General features: G+C 38.5%; 2 protein-coding genes across 2 annotated transcripts; one reads left to right on the top strand and one right to left on the bottom strand.

Annotated features, from left to right (window-relative positions):
* Nucleotides 1-9,638: 9,638 nt before the first annotated feature.
* phf23b (PHD finger protein 23b) lies at nt 9,639-15,364 on the bottom strand. The gene is made up of 5 exons (XM_072687761.1): nt 14,802-15,364; nt 13,283-13,314; nt 13,065-13,157; nt 12,279-12,894; nt 9,639-11,218 (listed from the first exon to the last, which is right to left on the bottom strand). Exons 1-5 carry the CDS (start codon nt 14,827-14,829, stop codon nt 11,025-11,027), a joined length of 963 nt encoding a protein of 320 aa, XP_072543862.1. The 5' UTR covers nt 14,830-15,364; the 3' UTR covers nt 9,639-11,024.
* A 560-nt stretch (nt 15,365-15,924) lies between these two features.
* On the top strand, nt 15,925-19,347 carry elp5 (elongator acetyltransferase complex subunit 5). The gene is made up of 8 exons (XM_072687762.1): nt 15,925-16,233; nt 16,445-16,505; nt 17,169-17,249; nt 17,791-18,002; nt 18,304-18,479; nt 18,587-18,679; nt 18,767-18,867; nt 19,081-19,347. The coding sequence occupies exons 1-8, from the start codon at nt 16,179-16,181 to the stop codon at nt 19,187-19,189; spliced, it is 888 nt and encodes a 295-aa protein (XP_072543863.1). The 5' UTR covers nt 15,925-16,178; the 3' UTR covers nt 19,190-19,347.
* Nucleotides 19,348-19,497: the final 150 nt, after the last annotated feature.

Below are 19,497 nucleotides of genomic sequence, written 5' to 3' on the forward strand. Positions count from 1 at the left end.
GTCCAATAACAAAAATGTGTCTATTGTGTATATGAATACAAATTGAAATTGGAAAAGACAAGAAAAGATGTGTCGTTACTGATGAGATGAAACTACGTATGTTTGTAGAACATAAACACTGAACAGCAGTAGCATAAATGATGGATGCTGGACTGTAATTACAAATGTTAACAAAATATTGGTATGATGAATAATGTAGTTATTTAGGTATTTATGGAAATCTCTCTTTTTTGCATTTCCATATATATATATATATATATATATATATATATATATATATATATAATCATTATTATTATTATTATTATTATTATTTGCACAATAAAGAGAATTAAGAAAACTAGTAAAATGGTAAAAAACAGAATGTGCAGGGAAAGTAAAAAGAAAGAGAGGGACTTTCTGGATAAACTACTTCCCCACAAAGAAAAGGACATACAGGAGATCAAACAGGAAATGAAGTTACATAATATATAGCATATGAAAAACAGAAGCAATAAAAAAGAATGATATAAAATAAGATGCAGGATTAATGTTATACACATGCATCTGTCAGTGAGAGAAAATCATCTTTTAGTTTTTAATTATTAAGATCATTACAGGTTTGTAGTGGTATGATGTAGTGGCAGGCTGTTCCAGATCAAGGTAAACTGTCCAAAGAAGGTAAACTGCCCTAAAGAAAGCTAAAGGGAGATTGTTGGGTGACCTTGTGGAGTGATGGTGCACTCTGTATTGGAAAACTTGTATAGAAGTAGGTTGTGTACATAAGAACAAAATGGACATACTGGAAGGTGATTCATTTCATAGACATTATCTGTATCTGTATCTGAAGATATAAATAATGGGTTAGAGCTTGAATAATAATGCATAATGCAGTGACCATTTTCACAAAGTGTTTATAAATTAAATTAAATAAACAGCTGAGATTACTTTTGTATGTACCGGCGCAGATAATATTACTGTAAGAGAGATATGGATAAATCATTGTATAATACAGGTTGATTAGTATTGTTCTTGGCAGGAGAAATTTGACTGTTCTGATTACACCAATATTTTTGCTATTTTGTTTAACATCACAGTAATGTATTATTTCCAACACAATTTGTCATCTATGACCATATCAGGACATTTGGTACATTAGACCTGAGTGACAGTATGTTTGGACATATGCACTGGTGGAAGTGTAAAAATACCCTTCCTAAACTACTAAATATTATTAAATTAATAAATATTTACAAGCATATGTACACTATATGTTGAAAAGTATTGGGATACCTGCTTATTATTGTTTCTTTCTAAATCAAAGATATTAAAAAATAGTTTATGCAGATTTTTGTTGGAATAACTGTCTTTACTGTCCAGGGAAGAAATTCTACTAGATTTCAGAGTGTTGTTGTCAGGATTTAATTGTATTCAGTGATAAGAGCATTAGTGAGGTCAGGATGTTGGATGACCACCACCCTACCTCATCCCCAACTCCTTAACTCACCCCCAAAGTATTAGACGGAGCACCATCATCATTCCAGAGAACACAGTTTTACTGCTCCACAGCTCAATAATGGGGGCTTTATATCCCCCTAGCCTATGCCTGGTATTACACATGCTGTCAACAGGTTCATGTTTATCTGCTCCAGAGAGTCCTATTCTATTGCTAGTACTTCTCTAGACAAGCTGTGTGTGTGCGTTTGCAAATCTGTGTCAGCAAGGGGTGCAATTTAAAATATCTGAATACATTCATTAGGAGGGGTGTCCGCAAACATTTAGACATATAATGTCTAGACCATCTTAATAGAAAAACACTGGTCATTGCTGATAAAATAAAGCACACTGATAAAAAAGTTTTTTTTTTGTTTTAGTCAACAAAATCATTTAAATTTATATGTATTTACATTTGATTCATTCAGTTAGTCTTAAGTTACTAATGTGTGTACTTTAGAGACTTCCTGTTTCCCTGAGGAAAAGCCCACATCCATCAGCACGAGGAAGGCAAAAGAACTAAAAGCAGTAATGAGGTTGCTCAAACAATGGGTACAAAAATAAATGGCACTTTAAAAATACCAATATTACTAATTTGCGAGGAAAAGGACACAGTCCCATCTCATCCCACAGTGATGAAAGACGGCGAGATGGAGGACAGTGAGAGTGGAGTACAGTCCTCAGTTTGTAGTTAATTCAGGGATGAAATGGCCGCCAATGCTCGTTTTTCTTCTCGATCAATCATTTCTTTGTGGATTTTATGGGTTGTGACATGCCAAAGCAGTATCAGACCGTCTCCCGGCATGTTTTGGGAGAGTTTTTGCATCACTTTAAAATCTGTACAATACCAATACCGAATGTGTTTCATGCAAAGGTCTAAACAAAGTGTTTAATACAATGTATTGCTTGTAAAACTGTAGAACATAAGAATACATTCAAACAAATGCATTAAAAAGTAACAAGAAGTTGTTGTTTCAGAAAAAGTAGTCAAGCTAGTTAGATTTGAACCTGATTTCTCCTCGATGCCACAGTTAAAGCATTCAGATTCATCACCAGCAGCAACTGATTAAACATAGTGAAGCCCTGGTGATCCAAACCAGGTTTAGTAATGTTTATTTTAACTATAATAGATAAATTATATATAATATTATATAATAAAGCTATAATAGTTTGAGCAAATGAATCCTTAAGAGGGACAACTATACATTTTTACAGGATATGTATTAAATGGCAGTCAATGTAAAATATTTTATTCCTATTTTTATTCTTTTATTTCTTATATTCCTTAATGGAATTATAACACAGTTCAAAGAGCAATTACCAGATTCAATTCAATTCAATAATATCAAAAAGTGAAATATTTTTGAAAAATCAAAAAATTGAGATTTTTTTTGTGTAAGAACAATGATATGGTCAGAAAGTTCAGTCTTGAGTTTTTCTGACCATGGCACTTTCAGTCTCAGAAGGGGCTTCCGTCTGCCTTCCCAACAGCTGGCTTTAAGATCTTATAAAATGAACCAAAGACACAACCAATCTTTTAACATCTGTATACGCTGTATATCCCACCAGTTTTGCACCGCTCTCAGAGTTAAAAAAACAATCAATCGATTAATGGAGAAAATGATCAGCAGATTAATCCTTGATTAAATGAATCATTAGCTGGAAATTAAGTAATTCAAAATAACTCCACATGCACCTGCAGCTTTCTTATTTATTTATTTTGAAAAGACATTTTACTCATACTTTCATTAATAAACCTGAATAAATTAACTGTAGTTAGTCTTGTTACTGCTAGTATAAAATAGTAATAACAATAAGAAGAACAGCAACAAAAGGGATACTTCTGTATGCTGTGAAATACAGTATACTGTGATACTATAAAACTGTGAGTTTTTCGTAGATGGTTATCATACCGTAAATATCTCATATCATTGCAAGTGGACAGTTGGGGAAATTCTGTTCCGCACTAAAAGTGTGAAGGACATTCTCTACAGGATAAAACTAAAACTCAGAAGTGCACTGGTCAGCAAAAGCATGCCATTTTACAATTAGCTTTTGACATCCTGGCTGACTTAGAAGCTGAATTGGCTTCATTTAGCACGCTCAAAATCCAAATATTCAGGCACTGGGGTTTTGGTTTTGACATTGAAATCAAGTGCAGTATCACAATACCGGCACATGGCAAACAACTGTCAACCTGCTGCTACTGTATTCAATTGCAGAATGAAAGAAAAGGCTGAAAATATTGAGACTTTTGAATTGTTTGCTGGATTGCAGTTTTAAAAACATGATTGAACAAGTGCAGCTTTACTTGCTGCCTGGTCAGCAGTGAAAGAACCTACAGAGATCAGCAGCTGATGGTACTGTAGAATGGGTTTGATCAATACAGACTCAAACACTGCTTCCTCGTGCTATCCCCGTGGAGTTTTTACCCTCGGCTGATGCTTTCACCCCCGGCTTGGTCATTAGGGTCTGCATTTCTGTTAGTGCCGCATGAACATCCCTTGTGGACAGTGCAGTGCTGTGATTGCCGCGCTAGTCAGGATGTCTGTCGTTAAACGGGACTGAAATCTTTTCTGGATTTAAAGAGTTTTCACCAGATTCCTTTTTTAAGACAGGTTGTCATTGATCTTGTGTTTAGGCTTAACGTTCAACTGAAATATACACATTTAGGTATCATTTTGTTTAATATAATTATCATAATATATAATATATAATATATAACATAATTATATAACAAAAAAACCCTATTTGTTTAACGTTTAGTAACGTAGTACCATCTGTTGCACAGCTTGAAAACTATAATCCACAATACCGTGTATAAATCACCATTCTTGCAAAAGCTGTATACATGTAAATGCCACAGATTTAGTGGTTAGTGATTAAAAAAATTCTTTCCCCACATTAATTTATGCACATTAAACATTACAATATATATATATATATATATATATATATATATATATATATATATATATATATATTACAATTATTAAAAACATTAATTGTAGCTAGTGTTTAAAGCACTAACATAAACCTCTTTTACACTGTACAAGTTAAGTTAATGATGTAACATCATGAATTTTGTTCATTGAATAAAAGCAGATAAGTTACTTTTTACTGCACTAAGAAGACTACTTTTATATATAGATTTTATAATTGCTTATGTGTCAATGTATAAAACAAGAATTGCAAAAATGTTTTAGACTGTTTTAGACTTAATAGACTTAAAAATAATGTAACTAAACATTTCTAGATTGTGTATGTGTTGCAGATGCATACTCAACACAGTCCTCCATGAAAAATTAAATATCACCCAACATTACACCCTTAAAAAAAAAGAGTTCTTTAGTGAAAGCAATAGAAACCCTGCAGAATGTGTAAATGGTTCTTTTTGGTTGTGGTGGTATTTAAAGAATCATCTACAAGAAGGTTTCCATCATTATGGCAACAATGAATTATTAGTATTAATATCATTTTTACATATTTACAGAACCTAAATGGTGTTTATTGAAAATATCCTGATAGTCCTGATGCTTACAATAAAAGGGCTTCTCTAAAAGGTTGTTTAATGAAGGCAATGGTTCAGAGAACTTGAAGAACCATTTGAATGCCTACATAGTTCTTTTCCTGGTTAGATGTTTCTTCATACACAAAGAAAACCTTTTGCAAAAGTGTCTTTAAAGATCGTTGTAGTTCCTTTTCAGTACCATATTAAACTCTTTTAACTTTAAGTGTATCTCAGCACACCTGCAACCTAATTACCCTTTATAAGGTGAAAAGAACATGAACTGAAACAGTGAATTATTCTTAAACTAAAATGGTCATGATTAGGATTGGAAAACAAGAGATTTGTGAAGTCTTCAGTTATATCATTACTAGAATACCTTCCCACTAGATTTTAGACCTTTGCTGGAAACCCTGTCACCCCAGAGAACACAGTCCCACTGCTGCACAGCCCAATTCTACAGGGCTTTATACCCCAATAGCTGACGCATGGCATTGGTCATAGAGACCTTAGACTGACAGGCAGCTGCTCCAAAGTGTCCAATTCTATTGGCATTATTTTTCTGTGGAGATTACAGAGTAAAGCTGTGTGAGCACAATTCAACACCCGCCTCAGCAGTCTGTGCACCCTTAAGTAGATGAATGATTGGAGTGTCTAGATATTATGGGGCATGTACAGAAAGTTACATTATACGTTTATTACAATAAACTGGAAACTCTGTGTAGAAGAGCTTCGGTGGAGCTGGGACATGCCTTAGAGACAGCTGTTCTATTTTTGTCTCTGCCGATCTTTCGGGGTACTTATAGGGCAGAGATCTGAGGGTGGGGGGTGGCAGCAATGATCATGCACACGCGCACACACAGACGTTTCTCTTTTTTGCCTTCCTTTTTTTTGGAGAGGGGTACTAATTAGAGTAATTGGCGCCAACCTAACTGGGCTCAGACTGTGTTGACAGACTCCTGGGCGGGCTCGTGGGGCATGTGTAGTACAGAGAGTTTATTTACACCATTCTTTATCTGTCAGCGGCCTCTCAGTGTTTGGTGGTCCAGGAGGTCAAAAATAGCATTAATTAGGATAGGGCGGGAAAAGAGGAAGAGAGAAAACGTGTCGGACGGCTGGTAGGCCATCCACAAGGCCTCGTCCACTCGTCTCTTTCTCACTGTGTGTGCCCCATGCCATCCCTTGTGGGCAACCAGGGTTAGATGAGAATCCAGCGATGAAATTGGCGAGACAACGTTATCAGATGCTCCAGCTGACCACACACAGAGAGACAACTCGCTGCACATCCCTGTCCTCTTTCATAACTTTCAGTGAAAGTTACTATCCCCCAATAAATATACAGAAGTCATTTATTTAAAAACTTATTTCATCAATGGAAATGGGTCTTTAAAACATCCACTGAAAGGTTCTTTAGGAAACCAGAGGACTTTAGGAGTGGTCTTACACTAAAGCTATCTTCTCTTCATGTGCTGATCACACAGTACTAGATAAGTAAACTACTATTAAAATGTTTGGAATTGTTTTAATTTCCAGCAATTAAACAATTGTAGATCCGTGTATAAACCTTCATAGGTTTGAAATATTTTATATATATATTAAAAATGGTGAATTGGGAATAACAGATGGTGAAATGTTAAAAATGTGTTTAGAAGGATGCTGTAGAAAGTGGCAGAGCATCAATAATAAGTTAAATTAAATATCCCCAATAACACAGTGGAGCAACCTTGTAATTTTAGTTATTCTAAAATGACAATTGTTGAGTGCTGATTAAAACATATCTATAATTTGAACTTTTCAACAGTACATTACTGTAAAATAACTGATTGGTAAAAACATTGCTTAGATTGTAACTCTAACTTTCTTAGTAGTTACTTTCTTAGTAATTGTAACCAGTGGTGGGTAGGAACTGCACTGTAAATGATCTGGTGTTTTAAATGAATTAACCTGACAACAACAAGCTTTATAATTAAGTATATAATTAACTATAATTAACTCACTATCTATCTTCTACTGTCTAAAGTTCAATTAACTGTCATTTGTACAGTAACAGTTTAGTTACATTTACTCACATGTACTTAAATTTCAATGGGTTTGTACATCTGTGAGAATTTTCAATGATGTCTACGATGTTTGGAAAGCAACTTTAAGCCCCCAAGAAACTCAATTTAATATTGAAACTGAATTTTTCTGGAGCTTTTTGGAATCTTTAATTGTTTCATTAATGCCGTTGGCGTCTCAGTGCAACAATGTTTAAATGTCCTAGGTGACAAACTGAAACACAACTTTGAGAAAATGCCCCAACAAACTTTAAGGAACACTTGCCTGCTTTTGAAAATTTCTAAGTAAAGTTTGAAGAATAAAACCTGTATCATAAATAGTTTGGATGAATTTTATAATTGAGTTTTCTTTTCCAAGCTATTGTTACAGTTCCATATTCAGCATATTCCCATTCAATATTCCCAAAATGTTTGACAGGCAATTCATATTAAATGAAGGTCTTCATTCAGTCATTACATTATTAATGCAGGTTGTTAGTGGATATATGTCTAATAGAGGTACTTGTTCCAGTTGATGGTTGTACTATGATGAGCACAGGACTGCTCTCAAATTGCTTTAGTAGCCAAACTGCTGCATCCTCAAAGTAAACCTCAGACATTAGTTGACCTCTTTACTTTCTCCATCCAGTTCCATCCGGATTGAAACTATAAAGTATAAACAGTCTTCTCCACCACATTCTCGCCTTTGCTTGTTCTCCTAGAAATTATGGTTGGATGGAGTCTCACACACACACACCCACACCCACACACCCTCCCACCCTATAATGATCCTTCCATCCTTTGCACATATAAACCCACCCCAACTTCATGTCTACAAATACCCAGAGACTCAGAGGACGGCATTGCAAACTGGCCAAAAGACTCACTGAGCGGGATCAGCTATCTGAAGACGACATCTGACGAAGAAGAAGATCCTGACAAGGTAAAGCAAGAAAACAACACATGATCTTAATCTTTCTGAGCCAGAAACTGTAGATTTCCTTTCAGATCATTTGTCAAAAAATTAGCTGACACTGAATGTAAGGTAACGCAACTGTCTGCTAGATTCTACCAATAAAAAGTTACACTTTTAAAAATAAAGGTACTAGCAAAGGGTACTTTGAGTGAAGCCATAAAATAATTTTTGTAACATAGTAAAGTAACAAGGTAAAGAACATTTTAAAGGTATAAAGAACCTTCACTTGAACGTTCTGGTTCTTCACACTTGCACTCTTTTATGAACACGGTTCTTTAGAGAATGAAAAGAGGGTTTTCTATGGCATTGCTCCTTCTTTAAGTGGATCAGTGTTCTTAATGGACTTTGGTATTTCCATTGTGTGTTCTTCCAGATGGTGTCCTACAAGTATCTGCTGCCTGGTCTGGCTCTCTGCTTCTTAATAGATGAACTGTATGCCTTTCTGCTACCAGACAGACTGCGGCTGGCCAGAGTAAGTTTCTCTGGAAACATCATGTTAATTGCCAGATCTCTCTTTTAATAAATGTTTCAGAGAATGCAGCATTCTCAGTTACTTTAGCAATATAAGCTATTTTTGTCCCAAAGACAGAAAAAAAAACAACTGAAATATGCATCCTGAAAACTGCTCTTTTCTATGACTCATTTTAGAGCTTGATATTGAGATTATATGGTGCTCCAGGTTTCAGGCTACAATGTACAACATAAATTTTTCAGCTCAGAAAGAATGTTTGTGCTGTTCATTTTTTAAAGAGTCTTCTCTCTGCATTCTCCTCTACAGAGCACTCACAGGTTCAGCCGAGACGTGTCTCCTCATCTGTCTGAACTCACTGACCTGGCCGAGTTCATGCCAGATAACGGGGGTGAAATGACACAGGACTGGGAGCACAAACCAGCAAAATCCTTTTCTGTCCTTTCCTCACCTGTGGAACACATTCCACCACCACCCAAACCCCAACGCCGCAACAACAACAAAGACAAGAGGTGGGTCTTCGAGATGAGGAGGAGATATTACATTTTCAGACTAGGTCTTCATATATGCACATTTCCATCCTAAACTCAACTAGGTTTTTTATGTAATCTCCTCTCAGCAGGGTGAGGGTCACTGTTCCTCTGGACCGCATTGGTAACTCCTACCTCTCCAGCAGAAACAAAAAGGTGAGCATTCTGACTGCAGCCACTCCAAATCCAAACAGGTCACAGTGTTCTAGTGAAACACTGTCTGATGTATGCTTCATATCTTTTCCAGGATGAACCTGAGGAGAACTGGGTCCATTTCAATGAGTGATCAGCTAATGAGTTCCTTACAACTTTGGCTGGACCTACAGACGCAGATCAAGCTTAGTCTTGAACTAAAGAACAGCACCAGTGGGAATTTCTTAATTAAAAAGCCTTTTAGTGATGATTAGGCTAACATGTATCTAGAAAACCATGTGGAGCAGTTTGTGTGTGTGTTTTTTTACCTGTTAAGATGTTGTATGCATCATTGCCTTATTTATTGCTATTTAATATCGCCCTCTAGTGGTAAGCAAACTGACAGACACTGTACTTGTGTGACCATGCTAAATAAAGACTAAAACAAAAAGTGTGTGTTGTCATTTCTGTAGAATAAAAGAACAAATTACTTAAGAGAATTTCTGATAGGATCCCCAATAAAGAAAAGGTTTTATTTCTTCAGGTACAGTTAAAGAAAACATCAGATGCCAAAAATATAACATTTGCTTGGCTTTTCTCTTCGCTTTCATATATGTACAGTTCTCAAAGGATATGATATTTACAGAGTAAAATAGGAGAGGTGGGGGCTGAGAGTCTACCTTCTTGGGGATTTCAAGAAACCCCCCCACCTCACCAACCAACCAAAGAAAGCAAATGCCTGAAAGAAAAACAAAACGGGAAAAAAAAAGCCACAACGCTTGCAGCATAAACTCTTCTGTACAGAACAAAAAGAGAGCCGTTCTTAGAGCTACTTTCAAATGACAGCTTGTCATGGAAGAGTTACCCAATGTCTAACGTTCTGGGTGCAATCTCAACCAGTTCTCAGACAAGAGATTAAAAGCCCATTTAGCTTTTGTTTTTAAAACAATAAATGAACGAAATGTAATTACAACTATTAAGTTGGTGTTAATGGAGCTTCAGCGACCAGGTGGCTGTAGAAAAGCTTTTAAACACCATTCACTCGAAAGTCTCACAAAACTTAAACTTTCTTTCAAATAAAAAAAAAAGAAAAAGAAATCCAACGGAAATAGTTAACGCACAATGTGAAACTGCTCACTCTATGCAGGAGGATGGGGAATGGGAAAAGATAAATATTCCATTTTGAAAGGTAACTGGTTGAATGAAGCCCACAAAAGAAAGAAAGGAAGGAAAGGAAAAAAACTAAACAAAAAAAGTATTTGAAATTTGTTTGACAAAACAAATCAACAAATAACGTTCTCTCTCTTGAACACAGAGTGAACTGGAGTTGACAGCTAAGTGCTAGATAATGACAGGATTGCCGTGGTGCTGCTGAAAGGATCATACACTGAGATAAGAAAGCGCTAGAAACCTACAGACATTTGCGCAATGCCTAGCTGTTAATATTTCGCAACGCAAATCAAAATGATTTTTAGTTTGATTTAAAACTAATGTTTAGACCAGAAATTCATACTAATAGTGATAAAGGAAGTAATAACATGTACATGGATAGTTCCTACATGTGGACGGGCAAAACTCAGCCTCTGAAAGATAACCTCTCACCTTCTTCGAACTCTGCTATAAATAAGAGGTGACTGCTCTGATGTGGCAATCAGACTGATGTATGAGAGACAGCTTACAAAGTTTGCCTGTGAGCATGAAGGAATTCCTCTGGTGATTTGAATAATATTTCTGATTGTCAAATATGTAAATAATAACATGACATGTAAGAGGGACACCAACCAGCAACACTGACTGCGGAAAAACGTTCTTCCTCAAAAGCAGCGTTTTCTTCTCATATGGGATAGAAAATGTGAAGGACGGGAACATTCAGGGCTTTCTTTCAGAGTGGGCATTTTCTCTAAGTGTCTTTTTTATGGCTCAACCGTCGTGCATCCCTGCATTTGTGGCAGTAGAAGATGTCGGGGACGTTGGACTTCTTGATTTTCGCACAGGAGAGATGCACCCATATGCTGCACTGGTTGCACTCGATCATGGGCCGTCCAGCGAAGGGCTTCCCACAGTAACAGGTGATCAAGTCCCACGAGTCGTCACCTATGGGTTGGACAGAATGGGTGTTGCAGTTACATAAGTAATTAGGCAATCATTGTTAATCCTTGTACCCCAGCAGACTGGATGTTTAATAAAACAATAAATTAAAGAGCAGCTTTAATACCCACATACTGGGCCAAGCATCTAAGAATTACAGACCATTTCTTAGACCTCTGTATGATAAAACACAGCAAAAACCCAATACAATTTCCAAGCACATCATATACACCACATTTATGGCTTTTGTAGAGAATTTATTTATACCAGACTGTAGAGTGAGAACCTTTATTGTGTGAATCTGTTTGAGACAAAGTGAGGCAGACATCTGTGAGGCAAGCATGGCATTTTTTTTGCTGAGTTTATGTTTTGGATAAGCCAGCTGTGTTATGTCGCCCCCTAGTGATAAAAGTCCTCCAGAATTTAAATCCTGTCCCAAAGCAGCACATTGTGCAATACTGTCAAGGTTGGGGCAATTATTGTTAGAGAACAAGTCCGACCCCTCCAAATATCAGCCAGGCTAATCAAAGTTACCAAACAAACGGAGACCCGCACCCTGCACTTGTGTCTGACGTTGAGTAACAGGTTACAGCATGCTATCAAGCACAATAAGCCTGTGGAGTTTTGGGATAAAGTTAAAAACAAACAAGACTAACATTGAAATCAAAAGGCAAAAAGAAAGTGTGTGCAGCAATTAAGGGACAAAAGTGAAATATTGTTGACTGGCCAAACCGGTCACTCAACCCATATCTCTACATACACATTTATTACTGAATTTAAGACAAAAGGCACAAAGCTCCTGAAACAAGCAGAAACTGAAACAGCTGCAAGCCTTACAGTGCTAGCATAACCAGTGACAACACCCAGCATTATATATCACACACACAGCCATAATTATATAAAGATCAGTCAATATAACTAGCAAAACCTTCAGTTAAATGTCTTTAAACCTCAAGCCGTCGTTTTATTTTAAGTTGTCGTCATGATTTCATGTGTTGGGCTACATAGCCAAAACAAGCACTGCACCACTATCCTATAAAAATGAAAACATGAAAACGCCACTCACCTGACTCCACCATGATATCCTCATCAGCTATCCATGTCTCCCCTTCACTGGAGCTCATATCTGCCTCTCTTGTTGCCTCTTCCCTCTCCGCCTTCACCAGGCTGGTTTCCTGGTCCTGCAGCTCAAGCACCGGCAGTGTACCCCTGTCTGAGTGCTCCTCTCCCTGGCCAATGCCAGTCTCAGAGTCTGTCTCACTGGGTGCGGAGTTCTTAAGCTTCTTAAGGGCTTTGGGCTGCTTGGGGTTTTTGCTGCGTTTGATCCTGGCGCGCTTCTCGCCACCACTACTGCTGCTATCTCCTGCGCCCGAGCCAAGAGAAAGTCGCTTCAGTTTCTTGTCCTTCTTGCGCTCTGCTTTGCTGCCCGTCTGACCCTTGTAGAAGGGGTCCTTTAGTCTCATTTTGTCCAGCAGAGTACTGTCAGAGGGTAGGCGGCGCATGCTCTTGACACCTTTGTTGGCACGAGCTTTGCGCACAAAAGTGTGAATGGTGTGGAGGTCTGAGGTGCCGTCCCCCCAGTCTGCTGCCATATTCGAGCTGGCACCACCTCCCACTCCACTCTCACCTGAGGCACCAGAACTGTGCGGGGAACTGGAGGAGGCTGGAGACCATGGTCTTTCCTAGGGAGGAAATACAGCACATGTAAATATATGGTCAATAGCAAGCCCACTTAGTTCAAGAATAAAAATCATCACAAAACGCCTAAAGGGGAGAAACAACTTCAGGAGAAGCTAAAAGTTTTATTGAAGTGAAAATCTTCAGAAAGGTGCCATGTGAGACTGAGACTCACCTCTTTTGGAGATGGGATGTAGCCAGCATAAGCCAAGACAAAACTACAGAACTTGTTGAAGTCCTCCACTGTTCTCTTTCTTCTCTCAGGTGGCTGAAAGTGACAGCAATAACATCCCCAGTTACTAACGTTGACCCCGGTTATCATAACAGTACCATGAGAATCGCAACAGAAACTTAGAGAGGAATTTAGCTGAGGTTACAGTTGGGCAAACTTACCAGGGTCTCTGTTTTGCATTTCAGCAATGAATCTGTCAAAAAGAAAACACAAAGACGATTAGAAACGTTAGCTAGCTTGTTTAATCCCGACACATCGCTACACAATCCATCACCTACTTTAGATTTCTGCTACAAAACCCGGCCGGTTTTGTGAGCTGCGTTGTTAGCGATAAGTGAGCTAGCTGGAGACGCGTTTATGGGCTAACACTAACAAAACCAGGTCTGATGAGCGGAGCGTTTCAGGAGACCATTTTAGTCCAGCTCACACGTTGCTGACTCGAGTCCCCGATGACTTACGTTGTCAGGAAACTAATTTACAGGATCGGTAGTCTATCTGAGAGACACCCATCGGTTAGTCCGAGCTTTCTGAAGGCAACCGGGCACCACAAATCGCGTTATTTTCGACGGACAGGCGAACATAGGCAGCTTTAATCGAGTTAGCACAAGGCTACGAAGAAACGACAACAGTCTTTCAAATTAGGTTTGCGACCTAACTGCGATGTTTTTTGCACGTAAAGTGGCAACGAAACCGAGACTAAACACCCAGCGATGTGTGTATTTTCCAAAAATAGCGACAGACAAAGACATTTATCCGTGCACCGAGCTAGCCCAGCGGCTAACTGCAACTTGACGAAAAATGCTAGCCAGCTAACATTAGCGCGCTTAGCTCGATTAGCTTGCTACGCCTCGCCCTGTGAACACCACCTGTTTGAGACAGCATCAAGTTTAGAGGATAAATCGAGGTAGTTTGTGCCGTAGTGGCAAATTAGGATATCATACAGGCAAATGTGCTATGTATATTCAATAAAACAGACCAACTCTGTTTTTTTATCTGAGGAAAGCAAAGCCAATCGTGGTGAGTGCACCCCAAGCAGCTCGCTAACTTAGCCGACTCGTAAATCGGTCCTCATATGGGCGACATGTAGCCTTATTATGGATCTATTTGTTATTAAAAAGTAAAGAAAACCTTAGTTAACGTGCCTCGTTTGTCTTAGACTTGTGTCAGAAATCATCACGACCAACGACGTTATCGCGACACATCCAGTTTAATCAACGTTAACACAGCGGTGGTAAGGTCCAGGTCCAGAGAGTAAAACTCCAGCCCATGTGTTTCCTCCAGCCGCCTACACAGGTCTGCCGCAGCTGGAGCGGAGTTGACCAGGCAGATGAGACAAAGGTCTGGGCTGGATTTTTACTTTCTGGATCTGGATTTACCACCATTGCGTTCAAATCAGCTAGCACTAGCTAGCTAGCTAACTTACCAGCCACCCAGCTAATTAAGTTAATAACTGCGACTAAAGCCTGAGATCGCAACAGCAGATAAAAACAAAGGACTAAACCACAGCATGTCCTATATCTTGTTGATGTCCATGTTAAGCCATGCTACAATCATACTTTAGCTGTGTGGCTTAGTCAGCTTGCAACTACTAAGTGGCCAATAATAGCCGGCTAACAGACCGATGACTGCTGCACTACTGAGCCAATTAATGCTGCATTTTGACCCGTTTTATTTCCTTACCTTGGTGCTCGGACATTATCTCAAGCATTGTCACCTCAGCTACGAGGTCCTCGCTGCTTCGTTGGCACTCTTTACCGTCTCTTCACCGGCTTTGGGCGCAAATCCCCAGCCGGCGACGTGCGGACCAGCTAACGTTAGCTGGCCAGCTAAAGCTAAAGCTCACACTTTCTCCACACAGAAGAAAACAACCGGACGATTGTTCTTCGTCCTTCGTGTCATAAAAGTCAATATTTCCCTTCTCCGCGTCGTCTACTGCCCAGAAATGGTCTGATTTAACTTTCTGGTTTTCGAGACAGGTAGATAAATTCTCCGTTACGGCGTTGCATAAATAATCCTGGCAGTCAAGACAGTTTGATAAACTTAATGCCAGGCGATCCGAGTCAGCGACTCTTCTGGAGACCGTAGATTAACCATGTCCTCCGTGCTCATCCTTTGTCGAAATGATCGGGTTATCAAGTGATTTTAGTTTCCAATAAATCTGGAGAAGACCGAGCAAAGTTCTTCGAAATACGACTGCGTGTCGTCCTCACCGCGCCTCAGCCAGCCCGTCCGTGTCAACTGATTTCTCATCTCACACACTGCAGGAGTGCGGCGCCCCCTGTCGGCCAGACCGCACAGAACAAAGGCGCTCAGAAAGGATCATGGGAAATGTAGTTCGATATGCAAAAGTCGAATGAAAACCTAGGGCAGCTTTGCCCATAAGTCTCAGGTTGTAGCCCAACAAACACACACACACACACACACACACACACACACACACCGAGTATGTCACGCCCACAGTCGAGCAGCCAAGACCCGCCACGCAGAAAAACAGAAATTCACTTACTGTAATTGGCAATTTTCTTTTTGTACTCTCTTGAAATAATGACAAATTATCCCGGAATAATTAGTTATTGTCTCTAAACAGAATAACGTATAATTGTTGTAATAATTAATAATTACAATAATGTTAGCTAGATATAATTGGGATGAGTCAAAACCGATAAAAACAATTATGTCTACATAATATGTGCAAAATCTACAGATACATATATATTTTTTATTATATGTCAACTTATATCAACATATAAACTATAGGAAGCCACGTGATCGTGTACATCTGTGGGTGGGTGTTTTTTCACAGTATTTACAGCAGGTGGCGATACGCCTACTGACCTGTAACCCGCTGCAGTATGACTAGAAGAAGAGCGGGCTAAGCTAGCACACTACTGATGATTTATTATTTTACACTCTGAAGTCGAGCGCGTTTTAGTCATTTCACCTTTATTGCAAATTCAGAAAGTATTAATAGAGTAGCTCAAAAATCCATCAGTCGGCAGCTTGCTTGCTAACACTTGGACTAACTAAGGGGGCTGCTCGACTGAAGTCGACTTGGCGATGTTGTCAGAAGTGTTTCAGGGAACAGAACCAGGAGGAATCGTTATAATTCGAGGTAACTTAGTTTGTGTCTGTGCTCTAGACCCCAGTGTCCTGGCAAATTAGAGGCTGAGGCTGGTTTTTCTGTTTAGATGTGTAGTTCATTTGACAGTAAGCGGCTCTACTAACGTATTTTCTAGAAATTGTGCTGTGAAATGTGCTGTAAGTTCATTCAAGCGTTGTCTTCTGCTTACAGCTAACTGTTATTCTGTACATTTCCCCTCCAGACACCTCCTCTTATTCTGGACGTGACTTGCTTAAGTATTATATAAATTGTGCTTTAAAGAGGTAAGTGAGGATATATTAATGTTGCCATAAAGGATTAATTATATTGATATATAACTTCATCAGCATCTTATTATGCTCATTGGTTCACTAGTCACTTTCAAACTTTTATAATGAAATTGTAACTCTGTAAATGGTCACATAAATTGATGTGCCTTGAACACGTTGCCACAGTCAAATTTCAATGTTGGATGAATAATTCTGTAAAGTTTAAACTTATACAAATACATAAATAACAAATACAGCAGTTATCACTACAGAAGAGCCACATGTTAAAACAATCTACTATTTATTTAGTTTCTATGGGCAGTGGCATCCAGTTCACTAATATTCATGGGTGTGTGTGACACAACTTCCACCTTCAAATCCCACCAAATATTTTCTTTGGGTCATGCAACTGTGATGGCCACTCCAGAATCCTCCAGGACTACTTCTGAAAGCAAGTCTTGGTGGACTTTGAGGCTTGGGACCATTGTAATGTTGGAAGTTCCAATGACACCCAAGCTTCACCTTACTCACAGAAAGCATGGTGTTTTCAGAGTTGTCCTCCAGTCTACAGTCATACACTATTTCCCCATACTACTGTTACACATTGATGTCTGAACTGCAAATTTATGTTTTGTCTGTCTGGAAAAACTCTAGTGAGTGACTTCTTGTTTTTTGAAGGGAGGAGGATGTCCATGTGTTTGGTTTTGAAGTTTCAGAGCAAGAGTTGCGTTCTGGATTGGACAGTAATTACACACATTTGTAAGTATGGGAAATTAACCTTAAAATGAAGCATTTCTTATTGCTTTTATCTATATATTCTTAATAATAATGTACAGCTAACATTTTGAGTGTAATAACTATATAAACTGGTATTAATACCATACATTCCAGAAGAAACATATTCCATGACCAACGTTCAGCACCCGTTTGTGCGACAGTATGCACCAAAAGTCAGGATTCTAATAATATAAGTTTTCAGCAATAAATGGACAGCTGAAACAGTTACATTTTGAATAAACATTATCAACAAGGTTTGACAAGATAAAAAAAGTGAGGGTCAACTCTGACATAAAACTGTGTCTGATAAAGTCATGCGACTGGTGTGGGAAAAAACAGAAAGGCGAGTCTGAGACAGGTTCAGTCCTCTGTGAACTAATAGCCAGCTATAAGTTAGCTAGCAGGATAAACACCACAGCACAGGCCACGTACCAGCAAACTGGGGGCCAAACACATGCTTAGAGGACAAAGCTTTATTGTTATTAATTTTTCATCATAAAATGTTGTATTTTTGTGCCAATAGGTTTCACTTTCACAATGCCTACACCGACCCTTTGGACTGGACCAACCAATCCTCATTCACAGTGAAGCAGTTCACCACAGCAAACGTTACACGGCTGGTTCGTGAGACACGACCTGCTAAAGCTGCAGTACTTGTCATTGACTCATTGTCTTGGGTTGTAAGGCATCATAATCCAGTTGTCATCTGTCAGCAACTTCTGGAGCTCAAAAAAGGTTAGTCATCCAAGTAAGACATTCTTTTTTATTAATGTTTTGCTTTTTGCAACTGTTTCATATATATATTGTTATTTCAGTGCACTGAATGTTATGTTTCATATATATATTGTTATTTCAGTGCACTATGATGTAAATATATATTATACAAATAATATATTATTCATTGAGAGACTGTAGACAATATTGTCATCCTGTAAGTGTAGGAACCATTCTTGAATAAAAGCTGTTTTCGAAATGTACCTTGAATAACCTACTTGCTAGATGGATTATTACACATCTTCTTTTCTCTGACAACTAGGGGGCGCTATAAGGGTGCTTTGTGGTCTCCTGCACATGGATCTTCATCAGCAGGGTATTTTAGGAAGTATTTGCCACTTAGCCAGCACTGTAATCACTGTGACACCTGTGGATAATGCACCCTACGCTGTGGCCAAGACAACACACCGTAAAAAATCTGGAAAGGTTATGCAAGAGGTAGATAATAAGCTGTTCTTAAAAATGTAACATTGGCTTTAATATGATGCCAGCAGTCAATTTTCTATAAATGCTGATGTAAACAGCTGTCCTGTTTCTCCAAATAGGAAGATTTTTTCAGCGTGACAGAGAACTTAACACTATCCATAGAAAAAAGGCCCAGCCAGTCTGGACATGTACAGATGCTTTCAGACACAAAGGTGAAGGACATTTTTATTTTTCACCCCTGTCCATCCGCCCACATTTGCAGGGTAAAAGTAACTTTTTTTCCTCTTTAATGTCTGCAGGCGGATCCCACGTCAAACTTGACCTTTAATCTTCGTTTGTCTGAGGTGGAGAGAGAAGCAAGGGAAAAAGTAGCTCTACCCTTTGTCTTCAGCCAAGAAAAGTAAATATAATTTCTTTTTGATGGAGCCAGCACCTGTAACTGTCTGGCTGCTAAGCTACATCTTTCATTGGTGTATGTCAGGTTTTTGGCTTTCACGGTTAATGAAAAACAATAATGCTTTGAATGTAAAGTGCTTAATTTTAGGAGCTACAAGTTGATTCTGTTTGAATGGTAAAATGGAAATACGTATCACTTGTATTTTTGCTGTTTTAGGAAATCTGCTCTGCTGAAGCAAGGTCAGGGTTCTGGACGGATTTTATATGAACCTGATGCCAATGATGACTTTGATGAAGAAGACCCAGATGATGACCTTGATGTCTAAAGCTTAATGATCGTACTTACAGGCTCCTCTACCTGTGGTGGAGGAAGCAATGAAACTACTAACTAAAGTATACCAAAGTCTACTTATTGGAGGCAAAGTAATGATGTATAATTTTTTTTTTTGTTTTTAAAAATATATTTAAGTACATTTGCTATTTTTTTTTGAGTGTGCTGTGATTATTACCATAAACCATTTACTGAAGAAGAAAAAGCTATATACTCTATATCCTTTCTACAGTTTAGGTAGCCTATTTCTCTTTAATGTTATTAAATGCCTTTCAATGCAAATGTGCACATACTTGCAGAACC

This window comes from Salminus brasiliensis, chromosome 9 (assembly GCF_030463535.1).
Source record: "Salminus brasiliensis chromosome 9, fSalBra1.hap2, whole genome shotgun sequence".
Taxonomy (NCBI): Eukaryota; Metazoa; Chordata; class Actinopteri; order Characiformes; family Bryconidae; genus Salminus; species Salminus brasiliensis.

Excerpts from the sequence above, each read along its gene's own strand:
- phf23b (XM_072687761.1), bottom strand. The coding sequence starts at position 14,829 with ATGCTTGAGATAATGTCCGAGCACCAAG. Across the intron at positions 13,158-13,282 it reads AATGCAAAACAGAGACCCTG|CCACCTGAGAGAAGAAAGAG; the intron begins GTAAGTTTGCCC and ends TGTCACTTTCAG. Across the intron at positions 11,219-12,278 it reads GGATATCATGGTGGAGTCAG|GTGACGACTCGTGGGACTTG; the intron begins GTGAGTGGCGTT and ends TCCAACCCATAG.
- elp5 (XM_072687762.1), top strand. The coding sequence starts at position 16,179 with ATGTTGTCAGAAGTGTTTCAGGGAACAGAACCAGGAGGAATCGTTATA. Across the intron at positions 18,003-18,303 it reads ACTTCTGGAGCTCAAAAAAG|GGGGCGCTATAAGGGTGCTT; the intron begins GTTAGTCATCCA and ends TCTGACAACTAG. Across the intron at positions 18,868-19,080 it reads TTTGTCTTCAGCCAAGAAAA|GAAATCTGCTCTGCTGAAGC; the intron begins GTAAATATAATT and ends TTGCTGTTTTAG.